The sequence below is a fragment of the Echinops telfairi genome, unplaced genomic scaffold (assembly GCF_000313985.2).
Source record: "Echinops telfairi isolate 266 unplaced genomic scaffold, ASM31398v2 ScPeMD7_4;HRSCAF=17, whole genome shotgun sequence".
NCBI classification, from domain to species: domain Eukaryota; kingdom Metazoa; phylum Chordata; class Mammalia; order Afrosoricida; family Tenrecidae; genus Echinops; species Echinops telfairi.
In genome coordinates this window covers 40649767-40651353 of record NW_022103900.1, presented here as the reverse complement: position 1 = coordinate 40651353, position 1587 = coordinate 40649767, and the positions used below count along the sequence as shown (strand labels likewise).

The window sequence follows — 1587 nt, the reverse complement described above, 5'->3', positions numbered from 1 at the left end:
TAACTAAATAAACAATAAAAATGAAAATAAGCATCAACAATTCAGTATAATCTTTGTAGGAAGAAAGAGAAACTATTTATGATTGTGAACTGGTAATAAAAGCAGTGAAACCACCTATCCTCTCCTGTACACACAAAGAACTAAAGGGGAATTGAACATGTGATAAAGGAAATAGTTCTTTACAGAAATACACCAGGGATATATTCTTGAAATTTTTCATAATAAAATTTACCCAAAAAAGGGCAGGGGAACTAATTCATTTCTTTAAATATTATTCTATGAAATAAATCAGCTTGAGTCAAAGGAAACATAAATTAAACCTTTAACTAAAGAGCGATATTACATTTTAAATTTGGAAATAAACTACCTTGGAATAAGTCTCAAAACTCAAAATCAATGCCATCGAATCATTGCTGACTCACAGTCATGCCACCTGGGTTTATGAGACTGCAACTATTGACAGGAGTAGAAAGCCCAGTCTTTCTTCCGCAAAGCAGCTAGGTGGTATTGAACTGCTGACCATGCGTATTGCAGTCCAACAGCTAACCACTACACCATCAGGGCTCAATCTTTGGAAGTGGTAGCATATGTAAATAATCTGTAATTCTAAATTTGCTTGTGAGCAAAGTTCAATTAATACAGCCTCTATGACATGAAGCAACTAGTTTCTTCTATAGTGACACTTACACATCTTCTTCTACTTGAAGCTGTTGAATATGAGATTTTATTTTCTGTCCTGAAGTTTTTAGTACAATATTTTCTAGCAGATGGAAATCATCTTGATTAAACAATTCATTATCCTCCAATGGCCCAATAATCTGGGGAAAAAAGATCAATACGGTCACTGTTGGAGACCTATCTGTAATCAGCAAAATCAAGGAGTCCTTTGTCATCCTGAGTCTGTTTTACAAAACAAGTTACTTTAAAGACAGGCCATATGTACAAATACAAAGAAATTTTTTAAAATTCAAATCAATTAATGTAGTTACAGTATATAGTTACTTTACAATTTCTCAATTACATTGTTTAAACCTTTAAAGTTCACTCTATTTTTACAGTAAAATCAAACTCTGAAAATAAAACACAATAAAATAGAAGCAGAGTTTTCACTGAGTTGGCCATGTTATTAGGCAATACCAGTCTCTGGAAAAGGACATTATTTCTATGTGGTACAGGGGCAGTGACAGAAAAGCAAGACTGATTGACACAGTGGCTGCAACAATGGGTCAAACGTAAGAGCAATTATGAGGAAGGCATGGGAAAAACAGGGCACTGGTTCCATTCTGTTGTACATAGCGCTGCTATGAGTCAGAACTGGCTCTACAATATCTATAACAAGAACGAACAATGAACATAAACAAAACCAAAATCAGAAAATCTGCTGTAAATGCTAGGAATCTAAAGTTTGCAGTGCTCATCTTAGCCCTAATTTTAGTGGCTGTAAATATTTATGAAATATTTGAAGCCTAAACCAATTTAGCTCTTCTTGAGCACACAAACTATAAAAGCAAATTTATGAAGACATGGTTTCATAGGCATGAATACTTAATTTATCAAAGATCTTGCTGCTTTATGTTCTGAGAGCAA

General features: G+C 33.8%; 1 protein-coding gene across 1 annotated transcript in view; it reads right to left on the bottom strand.

Moving 5' to 3' along the window:
- The window catches only part of UGGT1 (UDP-glucose glycoprotein glucosyltransferase 1), a 176198-nt gene that overhangs the window by 60858 nt on the left and 113753 nt on the right, over window positions 1-1587 (bottom strand). Inside the window, exon 22 of the mRNA XM_004703949.2 lies at window positions 688-818. Within this exon, the coding sequence (XP_004704006.2) occupies window positions 688-818 (131 nt within the window). The remainder of the gene's footprint in view (window positions 1-687; window positions 819-1587) is intronic.